The 19,072-nt window shown below is 41.0% G+C and overlaps 1 protein-coding gene across 1 annotated transcript in view; it reads left to right on the top strand.

Annotated features, from left to right (window-relative positions):
- The window catches only part of zbtb16b (zinc finger and BTB domain containing 16b), a 20,845-nt gene extending 6,281 nt beyond the window's left edge, over nucleotides 1–14,564 (top strand). The window contains exons 4-8 of the mRNA XM_035679611.1: nucleotides 1,393–1,500; nucleotides 1,842–1,928; nucleotides 9,644–9,814; nucleotides 10,916–11,083; nucleotides 11,944–14,564. Of these exons, the coding sequence (XP_035535504.1) occupies nucleotides 1,393–1,500; nucleotides 1,842–1,928; nucleotides 9,644–9,814; nucleotides 10,916–11,083; nucleotides 11,944–12,173 (764 nt within the window). The 3' untranslated portion in view covers nucleotides 12,174–14,564. The remainder of the gene's footprint in view (nucleotides 1–1,392; nucleotides 1,501–1,841; nucleotides 1,929–9,643; nucleotides 9,815–10,915; nucleotides 11,084–11,943) is intronic.
- Nucleotides 14,565–19,072: the final 4,508 nt, after the last annotated feature.

Raw genomic sequence — 19,072 nt, forward strand, 5'->3', positions numbered from 1 at the left:
GGGGGGGGGTATGGGGAGTAGAAGGCGGGGGGGATCAGGGACTAAAAATGAAACTAAAACAGAAACCTCAGTTGGAATATGTGTATAGACAAGGCGAGGTCCCTGTCCTCTCCGCCTTCTCTCTGAGGATTGTTCGGGAATGACATACTGCTGACAGATGAGAGAGAATCTGCTTCTTTAAACTTCACCTGAGTCGTCCCTTTTTCCTCCTCTATACCCCTCCACACAACGCGCATTGTCTTGCATTACTCTTTAGACCTCGACAACAGGCTTTGATTTTCAATTCGCAGTGACATCCACAACAGCGGTACCTTTAACCTAATTTGAATTTTTGCATAAACTCTCCCCATCCCAATGTGTCAACCCATAATACTACAAAAAAAAAAAAAGATGTGGATCTCATTTCTTTGTCACTGTGTATTTCGGTATAGCAGCCTTAGATCCCGCTGGTTGCTAAGGAGCGAGTGCTCCACTGCTCTAATGGGCTGATTTGGTATTCAGCTCGATGCTGGCTCTTATTTTGGTATGCCAGACAAAGTGTTTTGATGGAGGACGATTGCAGCCGCGTCTGGAGACAGTTTGATGGTTTATGGATGAGAGCACACTCCGTGCCTTTGACTGCACAAGACAATGCACTATGTTCTCTTCTTCCCTTATCACACAATCTCACACAACACAACACACCACACTGGACAGCGTCACACAACATCAGGATCTACAACATTGCTCTAGTGTTACTACTATATAAGACCACTCTCTACCAAGTTTTATTTTTGCTCCGTGTAACAAAACGCACAGTTCTAAAACAGTAACAGTTTGTTTTCAAAAATTGTTGTTTTTAGCAATGAACAGATTGGGGCTTTTTTGTTATTTGTGTGCAGCACTGGGAACAGTGGCACAGTGTCTGTGTATAGAGGCATCGTAAGAGTTGAAAGAGGACCACATTTAGGCTGTAGCGCTCAGAGTTCCCAAAGCTTGTGGGTGTTTTAATGAGTCATTTTAACTTCATTTAAAGCCAGCTGAGCAGAAAATAGATCAGTGAATGAGCCCTGGGCCAGTATGGATCTGCAACCGATTTACATCTCTGTGAGAGCCAACCCACATCCAAACAGCTGTGTGTGTGAGTGAGAGTGAGAGAGAGAGAGAGAGAGAGAATGTGTGTGTGTGTGTGCGCATGCGTGCGTGCGCCTATCTGTCCTATGTGTCTGTCTGTGCAGGTGTGAGGTGAGTGCAGAACAAGGATGGAACATTTCTGCAAGCAGTATGCATACTTGTCTCTTTCATGTCTTCATCACAACAGACAAGGGCATTCCAAAGGTGAACTGGGAACTGTAGTTACAGTGTATGCGATGGGATTTGGGGTGTTGACTCTGAACTGTTTTTTTGATAAAGGGATGTGCCGTAGGCGGGAAGCGTCTGCTGTAGAGAGAACACCCAGTCCTTCTGTGGCCTCTCAGGCAGACAGTCTGCTCACTGTTCAGAGACTGATAACAGGGCACGGTAAATAAAACTCTTCAGCTTGGCTCTTTTTTGTCAAGAAGAAGGGCCGTTGCACCCTGTCTGGTGCTTTTGTTTGTCCTGAGTTGTGTTTTTATGGCGCTTTCCTCTGCTCCATTGTACTCTGTGCATTTGCTTCCTTGTGTTAACACCTGAAAAGCACAAGTGTGTGACAAGCGAGGCTCTTTGGTGACTTTTCAAATAGGACGCCTTTGTTCCAATCTTGTTGCTTTTTCCACAGTTCTCTTTAAATGCTAAATTAACTGACTTACTCTACAATTACAAACGCACATGTTTACTGTCTGATCAAGATTCCTTCTTATAAAATTTGATTTTATCTACAGCTCCTGCAGAGGCGCTGGTGTGTGATCAGTGTGGAGCAACATTCTCCTCAGAGGATGCTCTGGAAGCCCACAGGCAAACACACACAGGTACTCTACAAACATGTGTGCATGCACTAACACTCCCTCCACCCACACTCACTCACATATTATGTTTAACCTGGGCAGGATGCATTGAGCTGTTGAGTAAGCCGTGACTACAGGACTTGTGATCATGGGTCTAAACTTGCTTGTCATGCTGGCTGGGTTAAACTGTTCCTGTCATGATGCTCCATAATTTATCAACATGGAGGTGGGAGGCCCTCTCACATATCACCCACTAATATCTCTTGGCATCCAGACTCACTGCATGCCACTTTGCCACGGCCGTAGCTTTCCAGCGCCAGCATTACAGTTTCACAGACATACTATCCTCACCTCCTGCCTAAGAGCGCCTGAGGAATTATTTACACTTCCACTCAACAACAAGACCAACACCTTTTTGCTTTTTCAATAATCTCAGATTAAGAAAATGTTTGTATTACAACATTTTTCCTGTCCAGTGAATGGCATTAACAGGTGGTGTCAGGATGTATCCAAAACATTTTTTTCCTCGAAAGTTGTCTTTTTTTTGGCTGAGAGGCTGCACAAACCTGGATGGTGACTTGTGATTTGCAATCTGGGTTCTTTATAGTTTGGAACAACCTGCCTGAGGAGCTGAAGTCATTTTCATCTTTTCAATCAATGTTTAATGTCCACATTCCCAGACTTCTGTATTTTTAGTAGCTAGCAAACAAAACCTTACTTAGATGGCACTTTTCGAGTGTTTTATAGAAAGAGGAAAAGGGAAACAGGACAGAGAAGGCAATATATAAAACAAGGGAAATTAAGTTCATGAACCATTAAGTAGACGCTATAGAAGTACTGTTAGTGCTACTTTATTAGTGTTATAGAGTAGAGCTATAGGGTTAATAAGTTGTCAGTAATTACCTCACTGATGGTCAGTAATACTTCCTCTACAAACTTTAAACATAAAATACATAAAACCTAATAAAATATATAAAACAAATGCTTAATCTTACCGCACGCGCCAACATAAAACTATGTCAATGTAATAAAAAATAAAAAAAACATTTTTTTTGCAGTTGCCAGGTTCTGTGTCTACATTTTAACATTTTCTGGCTGGTGTGTATTCTCTGCCAACATGACATGCTTTGACACCCTCTGAAAGAAAGCTTCGAAAGAATCCAAGTACATAAAAACCTGTAAAGACTTAAACTCTACCACTATCATTTATAGATTGAAGCTGGTTGTTTTTTTTTTTTAAAGTAAATCTGAAACAATTAGCTGGTTAATATAGTCAATCGACTAACTATTTTGCAACTAAGTAATTTTGAAGCAAAAAATGGCAAAAATGTAAGGCTACCAGCATCTATAATATTAACATTTGCTGGCCTTTTATGATAGTGAGTTTGAGTTTCTGGACTGTTTGTGAAGGAAGGTTTTCAGACGTGATAAACCAAACGATACATCAATTAAAAAGGACAAGTGTGTAGGATTTAGTGGCATCAAGTGGTGAAGGGGCAGATTGCAACCAACTAAATACCTCTCGTCCTCCAAGTGTGTAAGAGAAACTACGGTGGCAGGGAAGCAACGTGAAAGGCCCTGTCTAGAGCCAGTGTTTGCTTTGTCTGTTCTGGGCTACTTTTGAAACATGGCAGTTCAACATGGCACCCTTCGTAGACAAGGACCCGCTCCCTCTGTAGATAAAAATGACTCATTAGAAGGTAGCAAAAACATGATTCTTATTTTCATATGATTATACACTAATTAAAACATCCTTATGAATATTATATTCAGTTTCTGCCAATAGATTCTCCCAACAAATTTACAAATTTCCCCCCGGGGATCAATAAAGTATTTCTAATTCTGATTCTGATAAATGTTACACAACAGACTTAAAAGAAAATAATTTATGATGAAAACAACAGTTGCAGCACTATTTTAAAGAAGACAAAATACCTATGACCCAGTTTTTCCACTTTATAATACTAATGTCAGATAAACACCAACTAACATGATGAATCAGTTAAACATGAACAACAAGCTGACAGGTTCTGTATTGTCACTTAATACTGCTCTTTAAAGCATTAATAACTACTTTATTGCCATTGAAAAACACATTATTGACAACCTATAAAGTACGCCTTGTAGCGAAGTGGCACTCGAATATTATCCCATTAGTTCGAAGTGAGAAAGACTTAACACACGTTTAAATCAAACCTCTCCAACTGTGAAAAAAGGCTGCATTGTTGTCAGATGGTACATATGCCTCACAGTGTCTGAATCCACACCTTTTCTGCTACTGTCAGAGAAAGGTGATAACCCTCTCAGGAGCATTGGCATGTAACTGTAACTCCAGGTGGCACACACAGTATGAATACTTAATGGATGTGGACATGGAGGGGTGTTAACGATGCCCAGAAGTTTCTACCCACATCTCCCTGAGTTGTAAACATCCAGAGCTCGGTTTCAGCTTGGCACTGTATCCAGAGCAGGGTACAGAAGGGCATTACTCTCTCATTTTGTCTTGATGTCAGCTCGGTCTGCTGTGACGCATGACCCTTTTTACTGACACTTATTGTAGCTCTCACAGCCTTCACTGATATGAGCTACAGGTAATTTAATCAGTTGTGTTTAGGTAAATTATGGCGTTGCTCTAAGGCAATGCAAAGATTTACAGCGTGGATTTTATTTCTCCTAAAAACACAGTATCTTTCAGTGCGGATCGCGCAGCCTCAGTTTTAATTTGCCATGTGGCATAACCCATGAGCCAAATGAGTTTCCTCTTAGCAGATTAACACTTGTCAGACCTCAGCAGCTGCAACACTGCTGTCCACCTCCTCTGGAGGGGAAATAATACTACTTTTGGGGGACCTTTACTCTGAAGCAGTTTGGCAGCACTGACTACAGTGAAAGTCTCTTTATCCATTTTGATGATATGTCAGAGGTGAATGGCCGTGGGTTGCTGAAGTTAGAGATCAAAGAGGGGGGTGGTTGGAAGGTGGGGGGAGGGAGCTTTGGGGGCGGAGTGGACTGTGGGAAGGGAAGGGGGTAGGGGGTATGTGAGGACTTCCTGAGGGCAAGAGGATTGCTGCTGGTGTTGGATGCCAGGACTGAGAGGAAAACAACATCATGTGCTGCTGTTTACTCCTCACCACAGCACTGTCATAGTCTCCTCTGACCTACTTGTCAGTGCCCAAAATAAAAGAATGGATCTGTCTCCGAATTGCTCTCACAACAAAGGGGGCTGTTTCATCAGAGCAACTCAAGGCTCTGGGGCACCGAGCTTTCAATTTTGGAAAACCCAAGACTGTAGCTTATCTAAAGCACGCACAGAAATTGACTGTATATGCTTCAAACCATGCTGGCCGACCATTTTGCCACCTTGCCTTCAAGGCAAAGGCCATAAGAGTGCTGCCTTTGTGTACTCACAGCAGCTGCACTGTTTCCACACATTACAGGCTGCTTCATCAAGTGAATAATATTACCTTCTGTCTGAGCCCTAATTAAACAGTCCTGAAGTCCATTCAGATACAGCTCTGGCTTTATAATGCAGCCCTCTTAATGCAGACCTTTTAGCTTGCCTAATTGTGTGTCCGTCATCATACTGCACCCTCCTGTTAATACCCAGTTGTAATTCATACAAGCCTTAAACTCAATTGAACTGTGCTCTGTTTGGCCATTGTGCCCCCAGTATTTATTTGCACTCACTGTCATGATAAACAAAGCCCCGGGATGCCCTGCCGTTTCAAGTAGAGTGTAATACAGTAGATTGAGGAAATATTGTAAACATTCTAGGAATGGAGGAGAATGAAACAGTGCATGACCTCAATGAACCGATCCATGGAATGGTGGTTAAACACGAGCAACGTATCTCTTGTTGAATTAATTATTAAGTCGGTTGTTCCTCACTCGGGTAGATTAGCAGTCTACTGACGAGCGCCCGGGGTTGTTTAAGGTACTGTAGCGTTTGTGCATGTGTTTCTAGAGCTGCCATATCCACGGGGAGCCATCTGCATGAACACGCACGGTAGCATGAATGCACAGGGTCATGTGAGGTCCTGCACATAATATAGCCTGCATGACTGTGTATGTTTAACTGAGTCACATCAGTGAGCCAGCAGACAGAGAGCACACTGGAAAAACGCTGAACAGGGCCTTAGGACATAGTTTACAATGTATTCACATTGCATACTGTAGCTGGTGGACATGATCAGCTATGATGTAATATTATAAATTGTGAAATCTGTGTAAAAAATACTTTCCCTTTTCATAACAGCAGGAGATTTGTTTAACTTTGACTTGGCTGTCACAATTTACCAAAACAAATACCTTAATAGATCAGATTCTGCAAGCATTTATTTAAATATTGCCAAATTACAGTTCAATTTAAGTCTTTTGTTTCCATTTATCTCAGCAAATATAAAAGACAAATTATTTCCAAATCAATCCGTTTAATTGGTGGACTCTGGACACTGAAGTTAAGATTAATACAGAAGAAATTATACAGATTTGCGGTCGTCACTGAATACAATCTCTTGTTCAATTTGCAGTGGGTTTACTCCCAGATTCTCAGGGTGGGAAAACTTTTGTTTGCCGCTTGAAAAGAAACAGGCTGCGCTTATTTGTGAATGAAGGGATTAGCTTGAACACTTCACCCCAACAAGGACCATGATCCTATCTGGTTGCCTAGACACATGGTTTTGTTTCGTAGGCAGCGTGAGAGCGTGGCTGGCTCCCACCTCGGTTGGACTGAATAAGTGGCAGATGTATGAAGGCAGACCATGTTAAATCACATGAGCATACACATGGTCTTACTAGAGATATGCTGAAATAGCATAGCAACCTCAAAACGTCCTGAATTACCAACCTAATTGTGCATTAGACAAGCAGCTCAGTGATATAATGCACAGAGTAAATGTTGATATTTTCTGCCTCATAGCAGAATTGCTTCAAAGTAAATCATTATTCCAACTGTTAAGGCTCCCTCCCACTAAATACAATGCTCAGTCAACTCTCCAGCCTTTGAGGAATACCATTGATTACATGGTATTTACCCCATTGAGGACCAAGGGTCAGGGGTCATCCTGTGCCTTAAAACCCAAATCCCAAGCCCATTGTCTGGTTAAGGGTGAGAAAGCAGGGGGCAGTGACAGCCAACTTTAGGGCTTATTCTCTCATAAAGAAGCTCCTCTGCACTTATTACCAAAGCTTACTGGAAAACTCTACAACTGCAAATCCTTTTTGTTTGAAAAGTTAACAGAGCACAGCGAGGCGAAATGCCACCACTAACACATACAAACACTTCCCTGCCTCCGAAGGTTTTTGTTTACACTTCAAGATATTATTTGTTATTTTTATTTTCAGCGTCGGTTGCGCAGAATAAAACCGAAAACGACTGCTGAGCTGTTGTCACCGAGTGTCAACCTGAGATCAAGAGTGAGATTCTTGTGACAGAATATTTGTCATATTTCTTTACTCAAGTTTCAGTATTGTTGGTGACAGAAGGATCAGGATATACATCTGTAAGAGTGTGTGAGTGTGTCAGGGAGTAACGCTTTACCTCCACAAAGAAAACTGCAATGTTGAAACTTTCAGAGCAGACAGAACAAAGTACGCAGGCTGCATTGGAACAAGCATTTACAATATATGATAGTTAACAATGAAAAAGAGATGAGAAGATTGATTAAAGTAGCTCTGACGCATCTCAAAGTAGATAATATGTTATTCAGTTGGTTGAGGGCTCTGCTCGGCTTTGCCTGCAGCTAAACCAAGCTGGACAAATTGGAATAGAAAGCACTCCCCCTGCTGGTCGCTGCAAATATTACGAGAGAAACTGGTTAAAGTGGATCAAGGCTCCACATCACAGGTCATGCAGAGACTGCATTTTGTGCTTCTGAAATGTCTTTAGCCATTATTAGATAGATCATTATCCAGGCTCCACTGTTGCACAGTGCATAGTGAACTGGCGGCAGAAAGTGATGCTGGTTAGACAGTGAAAAGATTTCCTGTATGGTCAGCGGATAAGGGTAGTGGGGAGGGTGCAGAGGCGTTGAGAATGGAGAATCTTTTGTCTTCAACTAAAATATTGTGATCCGTGGGTGAGAAAGGGCCTTGGTCATTAGGCAACAGCATAAAGACAGGGATTGTAGGAGTTGCGTGAGGAACCTATGACTAATGGGCTTGGTCAATGAGGGCCTGAACCTCATTGTGTGCCCTTTGTGCAAAAGTCCACAGGCTAAAGCCTCTGAACAGGTGCAGTTCATTCCACCGGATCGCCTCCCTACAGGATTGTTAAGATCAGGGAATGTCTTTCATCCTGTCTTCTTTCTGTTAATGATTACGAATTATCAGTTCTATTAGTCCTGTTTTTTTTTTTGGGGGGGGGGGGGGGGGGGGGGGGGTCTAACTAGGTTAGAAAAGAAGCATCATAATTTTAAAGAAGGGGCTTTGTGCTCCTATGCCAAATTGTACTTATCCATGAAATGTGAGGTCCAAAAAGGCGTCTTGTTTTGTTTGAGGAAATTGTGATACGTGAATTAGTAAACAATACACAGGGAATGTTTCTGATTTATCCCTGAAAATGTGAATTTGCTTGATTTGTTTCTTTTTCTTTGTACTTTGAACAGGCTTGTCTGTTAACTTGATAGAACCTAAAGCAAGTGTCTGACACTCTTCCCTCTTAGTATGAGTGTGCTGTATCCCTTTCCCTGCGTTAATTCCAATTTAATTGCCAGTTGCCTCAAGGCACTTCAATAACAGTAACAAATGATTTGATTTAGTGGACCTCATCAGACTGCATTTTAAATGCGACACAGCAACCCCACTTGAATTCCAATGAAGTGCTGGCACAGTCCTCTGTTTACTAATGATCCTCCGCTGGAGATGTCTGATTGAATCTGAGTCAGGAGCAATGGGACCTGCTAGCATTGTAAATGATCTGCAACCTGAGCAGACAGAGAAATAAGGACCTCATAATCTCACATTAAAGCCTCACTCTCCAGGACATGCACATTACGTCCAATGCAGCTGATTAACCAGTCCCACAGTCTTACCACACATATGAATTTGCATCGGTGTGAACGCCAGAATGGATTTGAGTGCTGGCGTACACAGCCTGTAGATCAAGTGTTGACTGTATGACAGCCAATGGATCTTCTTCACATAGCCATTTTGACTTGAGCTACCCTGCCAGCGACTCCCTATCTGTATTCCTCTCCACACTCTGTGCAACAGGAAAGCAGCCCCAAAGAGATGCCAGGTCACACACAGGATTAAACTGGATTGTGTTTTTTCCTGCAGTCCTGCCTTTAATGGCTTGATATCACTACTTAACATTCTGCACAGAGCGCATAGTGTAGGCATCATTTAGGGTGGAGCTACTATCAGCCGCTCTTTGAGCACAGAGACAGAGGACTTCACAGGCTGGAGCTGACTCCTGATGGGGAATGAAGAGAATAATTACACATCTAACACACCAGGAAGGAGCCATTGATTGTGTGATTGGCATGCTGTGCATTGTGTGGGAAATTCTTAAAGAAAACAATGACTTTCATGGTTTAAAATAGAACGTATAAAGACTCACAGTTGAAAGTGCCTCTGGGCTTTTAGGGGAGTTAGTTTAGGTAGAGGCACTTGCTCTTTGAAAGAAGCTTTTCCCTCAGAGGACTCACACAAAGTTGAAGTGACCCAGTTTCCCCACTTAAGGCCCTGTCTGTGTATGGTACTGAAATAACTGTGTCTGTGTCTTGTGCGTTCTCCAGGGACTGACATGGCGGTGTTCTGTCTGCTGTGTGCAAAGCGCTTCCAGACCCAGAAGGCCCTGCAGCAGCACATGGAGGTCCATGCAGGCATGCACAGCTACATCTGTAGCCACTGTGAGCGCCCCTTCCCCAGCCACACTACCCTCAAAAGACACTTGCGCTCGCACACGGGTAAGAGACGGATCGTTTGCGCCATCATCGCTATCTACAAGTGTTATCTATAGCGAAACATAAACATGTGGTGTCAAAAGCATGCATATGTTGGAAGAGAGACGGCTGGATTTATTTTCGTATATGGGTTAATTTCCTTAGGTTACTGGCTTTAAGGTTTAAGTCAATTTGCATGCATCCTCTCCCACCCTCCTTTTCTCTTCTCTATAAGATGACTCACCTCTCTGATGACAGCACTGTACCGTTATGGCCGGTGCATATTTTGGGCAATTTCATCCTGTTTATATTTTGGGTTCTTAGACAGCCTTTGGGCTTCTGCAATTCACGGCTGTCAGTTCTAGTGTAGTTCACCCAAAATGATAGAGGAAACCCAAATAAATATTGAAGGAAGAGCAAATGGAAATGACTTGTCTGTGTGTTCTACCGAGGGTGAGTCTTAGTGCCGCAGGAGACGGAGAGATATTTACTGAAAAGATGTCCCCCTTTCTTCTTTTACCTTAAATAACACTCCCAGCTGTCATGACTGCTTGATGTCTAGACAGGAGAAATACATAATTGATGTGAAGAGACAGAAGTGAAGGGAGTTTTGGCCATGGCAGCGTATCTTGTTTGTATGCCATTCTGCTTGGAAGTAACATTTTGTAAATGTCATCTGCTCCACAGTGGGGTGGGGGATTGGAGAGAATCGGCCTGTAATGAGGAGAGCAGTGTATCCTCTGACTTGGCTGTTGCTGTGGACACTGAGATAATGAGGCACATAGGTCATTGGAGATGAGTCAAATCCTCAGCCTAGGAGAGAAATAGATTAACTACAGTATAGAGAACAGAGCAGCACATGTCTGAGAGACTTTTATTAGCTATTAGCAGACAGCCAAGAGGAGTGTCCTCGTGTCATAACATTAGCAACGTCTGAAAGCACATTATTTTCCCTGCTTGATATGCATGTGCAGAAAGGGCTCTGTGACTATTTGACCTATGCAGCGACATGTGCACCCAATACCATGTCGTGCCAAAAATAAAGTTGGCCTTTGATACGATCTCACGATAATGGGCTGTGTTGGTGTTGTAGCTGCTGCTGTTGTGACACGACTGTGTTTTCAGGCGATCACCCGTTTGAGTGTGAGTTCTGCGGGAGCTGTTTCAGAGACGACGGCACGCTGAGGGGCCATAAACGCATCCACACAGGAGAGAAGCCTTATGAGTGCAACGGCTGTGGGAAGAGGTTCAGCCTAAAACACCAGCTAGAAACACACTACCGTGTACATACAGGTAAGAGTTCAGGGATGTAAAATAGTCCACCGCATATATTTTCACTCCTGTTCGAGTAATATGTGCTAAAATCATGACGCCCCTGTCCTGCAGCAGCCATGGGTTCGAGTCTGACCTGTGGCCCTTTGCTGCATGTCATCCCCTCTCTCCACCTTTCCTGTACATCTGGAACAGTCATATCTATCTAATTCTATCTAAAAATTAAGTTGCCTTTTTTTTTTATATTAACTATATAGTTTTTACCTGTTTTTAAAGATTTAAGTCTTCACTTGGAATGAATTGGCTTGAGGCTGAGTGCTACAGACAAGGCAAATAACTAATGCATTTACAGCTTTGGTCTTTTCATGGGGAAAAATGTCTTTTTTAGAGTCAAACAACTACATTTATGATAAAGGGCATTACATTTTTTATTGAAATTGAGACTAATTACAGTAAATCCTAACTACTACATTTTTATGGTTTAACAGCTTTTTTTAATGGAAGAGGAAACTTACAGAGTACCTTTAAATGTAATTACTTTATATAAAAAAATACTATTGAATTAAATCATTAAATGTTAAAAGTCTACTTTTTATTGCAGGTTACATTTTACTGACTGCTATCCGATTCCTCACCGAGGTCAGAGAAACCTCTGTCGTATTTGCAGCGGATGACGCTGACTCGCCAATATCTAATAACAAACTGAAGGCAAACTGATATAGGGCTAATCTTAGAGCACAAACACACTCACACCACACACGCAAACAACACATAATACCACAACAAGTACAGTGGACTGAAATAGAGGTGAATCCCGTTTCACCTGGCAGGCCTCTGACTCCAGGTCTACAAGGTTAATGCTGTATTGTTGAATTTTTCAGGTGAGAAGCCATTCGAGTGTAAGCTGTGTCACCAGCGGTCCAGAGACTACTCGGCTATGATCAAGCACCTGCGCACTCACAACGGAGCGTCTCCGTACCAGTGCACCATCTGCCAGGACTTCTGCCCGAGCCTGGCCGCCATGCAGAAGCACATGAAGGGCCACAAACCGGAGGACGTGCCGGCGGACTGGAGGATAGAAAAGACTTACCTGTACGTCTGTTACGTCTGAGCAGGACTTGGACCCCATGCACAGTCTGACACATGCGCACACGCACACACACACACACGTACACAGAGTCACTGTCGGGTGAAAACCTCGTAAACTCCAGTGTTGGTGATTTTCAAAACTCCTTTTGAATAAACTGAAAAATGTATTGTGGGAAGTGGTCATTCTGGCAAGTGCAAGGTTTTTTCCTGACGATAAAGACATGCAAGCATGAATACAAATCTGTGTACACACTACACTAGGGCTGCTACTAATGATTGGTTTCATTATCAGTGAGATTATTTTTTACTACTAAGTGATAAATCTGAAAAGTCTGGAAATGTCAAAAATAGACACATTTTGGTGACAAGGTGACATCTTCAAATAACTAGTTTTGCCCGACCAACAGCCCAGTCCAAAGAGATTCAGTTAATAATGATATAAAACAGAGAAAAACAGCAAATTCTCACATTTTGAGAAGCAGGAAACCCGAAATATGTAACGTTTTCCCCCCAAAAATGACTTAAACGATTGCTAAAATCGTTGACAACTAGTTTCCTGACTTACTGTTTCAGCCCTAGTGCACACAGACATACAGACACACATTCTCCCTCCCTCGCACACACACAGTTTTGATAATAACTGTATCTCTAATGGATCCACTGTGGTTAAAATCAATGCCACAATGGCCGTGACTGCTGACCTGTATGTGTAGCAGGAACTTTTTTTTGATTGATTGCTAAACCATCAGGCAACCTGAGTCATCTTCTATGATTGTGCAGTAGATGTTGAAAATAATTCCACGAAAGCTTGATTGGCTGAACTTTGCAACATTTTCTCTCCTAAAATCCTGTGACTTCTCAAGTTTTTTTTTTTTTTCCTGTTGTTGGATTTTTATTTTGGAGTTGTTTATTTTCTGCATGTTTTACTTGAATGGCTGCCACGTTTTGACCTCATAAGCTTGATCTCTTTAATTGCCTTGTCTTTCTTGCAGTGGGTGTTATTGTTTCGAGGTAGCTGGCTTACAATTTGAGTTTCTCTTGCAATGTAATAGGTTTTGCTATTTATATGTTGTTTATTTGTTACCAAATATGTGCTGGTTTTCATCACACAGTCTGTCTCTTGGGATGATTTCTAGTAGAGCGAGCTCTACCTCTCCTCACTTTTCACTGTTTGTTTTAAACCTACTGCAAACTATTCGTCCATTTAGTTGTTTTAATTTTCTAACAAATACATCAGAATTTAAATGGTCAAACAGTGTGTAAAAAATGCGAACAGCCTCAACATGGCTTTTACGTGTAGTTTTTTATCACTAGCTATATATAGATGTCTTATAAAATCACAGAATCAGAATTTTCTAGGAGAAAATTGAAGAAAACATGAAAAGAAGTTGTTTTGTTTTTTTACAAAACCTGAAAAAGAAAATTCTGACATTGAATCACTATGAGCAGGTTATTGTCAGTTATAGTGTAGCTGTAATGTACAAACTGTCATGGTATGTTATTCCCTTATGTGAGCCTAACACAGGCCTTATAGATTTAAACATGTTGTATTTTTGTATTACAGTAATTTGCTATCTGTTTACATTTGGTATGATTTGAGAAACATCTTAAATGTGTGTGTTTTATAAGTCTCTGATTTGATTAAGATCCCTCCCTTGTGCCTCTTTTATAAGTAGAGCATTGATGTGCTTGAGTACATGGGTCTGTGCTATTGGTAGTTGTTTCTGGGTGTTTGTTTATTGTTACTTAATTAAAGATAGACTGCCATGTAGATCCACTTTGTCTGAAAATTGCAACTGGAAGCAACATACTGTGATAGTGGCTGATACTCTGAGACAAGCGTGTACTTTTACATTAAAAATTGCTTGGAACTTGCATCAAATTGTTCCCTTCAAAAGTGACAATGGACTGAGATCTTTGGAAGACAACCGTGTGTATAGCAAATCTTGGCGTCTGTGGGCATTACCAATGCCTTCTTAAGTAGCCAACAACACTCAGTGCCATGAAAACACACATTCACTGTATCTATTCTACATGAACATGCACTATAAATGGATTTCCTTGGTGGACCAAAAGAAATAGAGCACTTTTGTTTGAAAAGGGTTTTTTCTTTGATCTTTCTATGTTGTGATAATGCAGATGTCCTTTTATTTGATGTGTCCTAGAAGGATGTGATTAGCATTGTTTAGATTATGTCAATGTCTGTCTACCTCAGGGCCAGATCAAAGCTCGACCTGGTATCCAATCAGGGTTGTTCTTCTTGCCATGTGTGCAGTAAAATCCCTCTTCATTACAGCTTTGTAACACAGTGTGTGAAAGTGTTTTCTCAGTGTGGATTCAGGCACAACTCTGTATGCGTCAGTGTTCGGTGGCATGGTTAAAAAAAGAATAAAACAAGTTACTATTTTATGCATCTTGTCTCATTTGCCTACTGTTTCTGTTCTCTGTGTTCAATCGTGAAACTCTGTCACTGTTGGTGGTTCCCAACCTCCTTCTGCCCCCACAGGCCCTTACTGATGAACGCACCCCTTTACCGATACCACCCGTCATGTGCCAAATGTGTTCATGTGAACCAATTAGAAACCGGATGTTATTTAGATAAAAATGGATACTGTTAATGATAATTTTGTCACAACTGAATAGTCAGTGTTTGGATTGGTCTGGTCAAGTTTGCATTCATACGTCTATCACTTTGAGTGGTTTGTTTCAGCCATTTATCCATTACTTCTAGCTTACTGTTTCAGATGTTTATCCATCGCTTTTAGCCAACAATTTCAACCATTTATCCATCACCTTTAGACAACTATTTCCACTGTTTATTCATTACTTTTAGCGAACAATTTTAAGCATTTATCCATCACTTTTCACTAATTAAATGTTTATCCATCACTTTTCACTAACTGTTTAGGCTTCCCTGCTTGCTTGCTAATTAGTTTTCATGCTTTTTTTTTCATATCAATCTCAACACTTGGTGTACAGTACAGCTGACTCAATATAAAAAGGTATTTTAAATAGTAATTTCTATTTTTTCAAATCAGTTAAGCTTTAGTTTTCCACATACAAACTACCCCTGGGGTACACGTAGCCCTTGGAAATCACTAGTATAGGGTCTAACTCCTCTCTATAGCTTCTGTTGAGCTAATTCAACCTGAACATTTCACTTTTTACAGCACTGCTATAGCCCTGCCCATCATCTGGACAAAGACAATACTGCTGATCCCTCTTAACGGTTTATTGGCTCCTGCCACAAACCTTCACAGTCTCAAGCTGTTTATAGAGTTTATGTGTCATCTGGGCGACTTGCAAACAGCTGGAGTCACTCCAGGCTCTGTGGTGACCTCTGATGGCACTCTGCCAGAGCCACAGCTGGCCTGTGTTTTATCCCAGATGTGAAAAGAGGCTAAGAATCAGTATATCAGGTCTGCCACTGCTCCCTGCACAGCACAGTGAAAGTGAGACCTCTTAATTACAAGTACTGACAGCATTTACTGTAAATGTTTTTAACGTTTGTTTTTATATTTGCCTAATGCCTTTGGGATTTAACGGGTTATCGTCCCAGTGCAATGCGTTCCTTTGGTTTCCTTTTCCATCTTCTTCATTTTACCATAAAGTAGCCTCTGAGTACACCGTGAATGTTTTATTGTGCAATCTATTTTCTAGCTATATGGCTTAAACCCCGTCAGCTAAATTCAAGCCTGCAGTGTTTACAGTTTCTCTCCTCAATGACCATACGCTCTCTTGTTTTCTAGTGCCCTGTGTTTTAAAGCTCACTCAGTTTTTCCACAGGGATAATTTACGGTATTAGTGTTCCCTTCTTTCCACTAAACTCATGTCCAATGAACCACAGCCTAAACATTGTAAATATATGTATAAATGCTATTTGAAGAAAATCTTTAACATTGCTGATGCCCATAATGAGATTCTGTAAATTTATAATCTGACAGGTCTTGAACACTTTTTCATGTGAAACCCTTTAAGTGTTCACCATGTCTGTCTGATTTTTGCTACATAACATTATGTATACTTTGTTTGCTCTTTTTAAGGTCAAATATTAGATAATTTTACCTCTTCAGATCTCTAAAATTATCAAAATTACACAACCTGACGAGGGAAAAAATCAATCTTTGCTTGTAGAGCTCACATCAGACATGAAACAGCTGACAAGGGGTTGATTTGCTTTGTATTTAAAAAGGTCACAAGCCAAAAAGGTCGGGAAGCACTGGCATAAGCAATAAGTAAGGAAAATGTTATTTATATAGCACCTTTCAAAACATAGGTTACAAAGGTCTTTACAAAATGATAAAACAACAAAAGATTAGTACAACACGAACAATACGACAGGGGAACAAAGTGAAACATCTTTTTAGGGCAGGTGTCAGAACATATTAGTAGCATATACGTGTCACTCCCTTTTCCTGCCTGTCTCCTACCCTAGACTTCAGGACTGCAATGGAAATAACTTTAGTACTTTATGCAGATCCATTGTATTTTAATTGATCAAATTACGTCAATCAACATAGCACAATAAAAACAAAACCATTAGAGGCAGATCACAAATCAAAACTGTGCACAAGACTGAGGCACAAAATAAATACATCTTCAGCTGTGACTTAAAACACCCAAGAGAGTTTGCTGACCTGAGTCCCAGGGGGAATCTGTTCCACATCCTGGGACCCAGGACAGCGAATGCACAGTCCCCTCGTGTTTTCAGTCGAGGCCTGCTAGTTGTACCTCGAGGACCTGAGGGGCCTGCATTAGTAGTTCCCTAATATACTCTGGAGATTATTCAAAGCCTTATAGATTGAGTCCTAAATTTAACCTGAAGCCAGTAAAGTGACATCAGAACCAGGGTGATGTGAGAGCAATATGAGGTCTGGACTAACTGTAACAGGTGACAAGAGCATTACGGCAGACTAAGCAGGAGGATACAAAAACATGGATAACCATTTCCGACTGATGGAAAGATAATATTTGACATGTTGAAAATAATGGCAAACGTGGTTAAAGATGGAGGGCATTAAACTAAAAGGCCCGAACTTGTTGGCAGGGCAATGCACAAGGCATGATTCACCAACTTCAAAGTTACAGCTACACACGCCACAAGGACTCAGAGTGCTACATCGGAAATGCAAATGGAAAGAGAATGAATAAATTAGTACGTTGAACTGCAATTTCAGAAGAGACGACCCAGATTAATTTCCTAAAAACAAAACAGTTGTTGTCTGTGAAATCAAGTATTGATTTTGCATTGGTAAAATGTACTGTCAAATTCATTTACACCATCTATTATCTATTCAGCTGTTAGTGGTAACATATTTATTCATCCATTTATTGACTGAATTGAAATATTTCGTGACAAATTAATTTATTCACTTGAAAATTCTTAATGATATAATCTCTTTATGGTCAAATTTGATTAAATGTATTTATATAGCGACAAATAATAACAGAAGTTATCTCAGGACACTTTTCATATAGAGCAGGTCTAGACTGTACTCCCTAAAATTTGCTTTATTGTTCATTGTTAAATTAATTCCTTGCTTTATGACCATTTGTAAGATTTTCCAGGTCCAAGAGCTTTACAGTAGATCTAGGGTCATATGTTGTTGACCACTGAACTCATAACCAGAGCAGATGGGGGTTGAGTGCCTTGCTCAAGGGCATTTAGAAAGTCATCAGCAGTCGTAAAAAAGTGTGGGAAAAGCTCTTAGATATTTCTAGTGGGTGCAACCATCTGGTCTGAAGCATTTCTTTCAAACCTTCTCCAGTTTTCATTTTGTTATGAAGAAATTGATTTAGCTTTGAAGCAAATATGTAATTTTGACTCTGCCAAAAACAACAATCACCTCTGTAACCCCCCTCCACCTCTGATCTCCAACCCTGCCTTGAGTGCACGGCCATGCTCAGTGGAGGAGCAGATTGAGTGGGAGCCTGTGTTAATGTAATCTCCTCTGTTTAATTAGAGTGAGCGTGGTGGGCAGCTAAAGCAAACCACATTACCCACCATCTGGTGGGGAACAGCTCTGCTCTTACCCACCCTCACTATCATTAGCCTCTACAAGACAAGACACAAACACATACATGACAGCTATTTATTCATCCTGCCACTTTCAATACAGACACAACTGCATACCATTTAGCGGCTATGATGAGGCCATACTCGTGCTCAGACCTGTCACAAATGTATTGTTGTGTAATTACAATATGCTGCACACTGAAACATCAAAATTAAAATAGTTGTCAGAGACTATAAAAGCCACAAACTGTCCAACACAGGTGTTTTATAAAACAGTGTCTGATGGTTTTTCCTCAGACATTTCTGCCCAATTTTTCCATCAACTTTTCCCTCCAACAGTGAGTGGCTACAGTACATTCAACATATTGTAGGAGGAAACCAAATATTCAATTTCAAACTTTTGGATAACATGGTATTACTGATTATTTACACAAAAATGAATCCAGCTTTTACTTCGACTGGACTGCATGGTTATCCTCAGCTGATATTCGAGTCTGCCACAAGATGGCAGTATGCTACCACAACTGACATACAGCCCAGACTGCAGGCAGGCAGGCTCACAGAGGATTTACTGCTCCACAGAAGGCAGAGCCCACTGGCAGCCAGCAGAGCATTACAATTATTGAAGCACAGAGGAGAGAGCCTGGCTGTGTGGGGCACAGATTAGTGGTTTCTGTCCCCACTCTGTGTTGTATCATGACCTGGACAGTTTACAGTGGGTTTTACTCCTTGACAGAGTTATTATAGTTTTGTATTTTTCATTAGTTTTGTATTTTTATTTCATTTAAAAGTTTTGTTTTAATTTCAGTTTGTGTCAGTTTAGTTTGTATTCCTTTTATTATTAGCTAATAATAACGCGGGGTATTTGTCAGGGCAAGATTTAAAAAGGTCCAGTGTTTAACATT

This window comes from Morone saxatilis, unplaced genomic scaffold (assembly GCF_004916995.1).
Source record: "Morone saxatilis isolate NCDOM2014 unplaced genomic scaffold, NCSU_SB_2.0 Contig8, whole genome shotgun sequence".
NCBI lineage: Eukaryota > Metazoa > Chordata > Actinopteri > Moronidae > Morone > Morone saxatilis.